This window comes from Elephas maximus, chromosome 3, assembly GCF_024166365.1.
Source record: "Elephas maximus indicus isolate mEleMax1 chromosome 3, mEleMax1 primary haplotype, whole genome shotgun sequence".
Lineage (NCBI taxonomy): Eukaryota > Metazoa > Chordata > Mammalia > Proboscidea > Elephantidae > Elephas > Elephas maximus.
Window position 1 is genome coordinate 193,749,369 of NC_064821.1, and position 2,345 is coordinate 193,751,713.

General features: G+C 59.5%; 1 protein-coding gene across 1 annotated transcript; it reads left to right on the forward strand.

Annotated features, from left to right (window-relative positions):
* Positions 1-291: 291 nt before the first annotated feature.
* On the forward strand, positions 292-2,077 carry RXFP4 (relaxin family peptide/INSL5 receptor 4). The gene has a single exon (XM_049880754.1). The coding sequence runs from the start codon at positions 517-519 to the stop codon at positions 1,669-1,671; it is 1,155 nt and encodes a 384-aa protein (XP_049736711.1). The 5' UTR covers positions 292-516; the 3' UTR covers positions 1,672-2,077.
* The last annotated feature ends 268 nt before the right edge of the window (positions 2,078-2,345 follow it).

Here is a 2,345-nt window from a genome sequence, read left to right on the forward strand (position 1 = left end):
TCTCTGCGCCCTCCCAGGCCTCTTCCCTTAGGCCCCAAGAGAACAGTTTCTGCAGACAGGGAATCTCTGCCCACTGTTAGGAATAGAGCGGCCTCTAGCCTTCTTCTGGGGTAGAAACTTGGGGCTGCCCTCCATTGCTGGATAACACCCCCTTTTCCCCTCCCCTCTGCCACATACAGCCCTTGTTTCTCACTGTCTCTCTCTCTCTCTCTCACACACACACACACACACACACACACACACACACACACATTTATCCCAGAATGCAGGACTTCCCTTGCCCTGCCCCACCCACCACCAATCCTGACCAACAGGCAAGGGGCAGGCAGTCCCATCCACACCCCTCCCTCTGAGCTGTGGGCGTGGGCTGGGGCGCTTGGCGGGTAGAGGCCCCAAGAGAAGCACTAACATCTCGAGCCTCCTGCTGAGAGCCTGTGGTGGCCCCTGCCAGTCTCCAGGGCTGGCAGGTACCCCCTGGCCCCTCTGCCTGGTACCACTGACCTTTGATGCCCTGCAATGCCCACACCCAATGCCTCTGTTCCCCTGCCCACGCCCTTCTGGGCCAACACCTCTGGAGACAGCGTGCTGAGCGCTGATGATGCTGCAGTACCTGTGGATTCCCTAGCCCTGAGGGTCGTGGTTGCCCTGGCCTACGGAGTTGTGGGGGCCATCGGCTTGCTGGGCAACTTGGCTGTACTGTGGGTGCTGAGTGACTGTGCTCAGGGGGTCGCTCGCCCACCTTCCGACACCTTCGTCTTCAACCTGGCTGTGGCAGACCTGGGGCTGGCGTTCACTCTCCCTTTCTGGGCAGCCGAGTCGGCACTGGACTTCCACTGGCCCTTCGGAGGTGCCCTCTGCAAGGTGGTCTTGACTGCCACTGTCCTCAACGTCTACGCCAGCATATTCCTCATCACGACACTGAGCGTGGCCCGCTACTGGGTGGTGGCCATGGCTACGGGTCCAGGTACCCACCTTTCACTCTTCTGGGCTCGCATGGCCACCCTGGCAGCGTGGGTGGTAGCTGCCCTGGCGACGGCGCCCACGGCCGTCTTTGGGGCTGAAGGTGAAGTGTGGGGTGTGCGCCTGTGTCTGCTCCGCTTCCCCAGCAGGTACTGGCTGGGGGCCTACCACCTGCAGAGGGTGGTGCTGGCCTTCCTGGTCCCTTTGAGCATCATCACCACCAGCTACCTCCTGCTGCTGGCCTTCCTGCGGCGGCAACGGCGGCGACGACAACAGCGACGGTGTAGGGACAGCAGGGTTGTAGCCCGTTCTGTCCCCATCTTGGTGGCCTCCTTCTTCCTCTGCTGGTTCCCCAACCACGTGGTCACTCTCTGGGGTGTCCTGGTGAAGTTTGACCTGGTGCCCGGGGACAGCACTTTCTACACCCTCCATACCTACGTGTTCCCTGTCACCACCTGCCTGGCACATACCAACAGCTGCCTGAACCCTGTGCTGTACTGTCTCCTAAGGCAGGAGCCCCGGCGGGCCCTGGTGGATATCTTCAGGAATCTGCGAGCCAAGCTGTGGCCCCAGGGTCAGGGCTGGGTGGAGCAGGTGGCACTAAAGGAGGTAGGCAGGCAGTGGGCAGTGGGCACTCCCCAGGAGAGTGAGTCTTCTACCATACTCACCAACCTGGACAAGGGGACACCTGAGCGCAGGGGTCCAAGCTGAACACCCTCTCTTCCTGGGACCTGTCAGGTGCAGGAGCCAGGCAGCCTAGGGAGAGAGAGGCTGGCCCCTTTGCCAGGCTGTGGTGCCCTCGGGGAAAATCTGATCTTTGATCCCCAATCTCTGGGTGTGGTGGAAGGCGGGAGGCCAAGGCCCAAGTCTGGGCTGGGCCTGACAAAGCTTGTCTCACTTTGGAAGGGGAGAAAAGGGCCTGAGAATAAATCTCTGGATTATCCACGGATTCTGTCTTGACTTTTTATTCCTTCCCCTTCCAGCCTGGTGTGAGATAAAAGGATTTCTGGCCCCATTTCTATCTCCTGTAAGAATTCCCAGGCGATTTTCCCTAAGGGTTCTAGGCTAATGAATCAGGAGTCAGGGCCCATCTCTCTTTTCTCCCCACCCCCACCTTCACCTCAAAATGGAGTGTGCCCTTGTCCCTCTCTGGTACCAAGGCCAGAAATGTTCTCCTTCCCTGGACATCCCATCTCTTAACATCTCGATGGTGCCCTCAGCTGCAAAAGCTGTAGTTCCCCTGCAGGGAGATCCGAGGCGGGGGGTTTTACTGGATCCCTGGCACCTGCCCGGCCCTGGGTGTAACGTCCTGGTGCTCGCTGGGGGCACTGTGTGTCTCTTAAATCAGGATTTGAAGGGAGAGGTGAAGATAATGATAGGTCAAG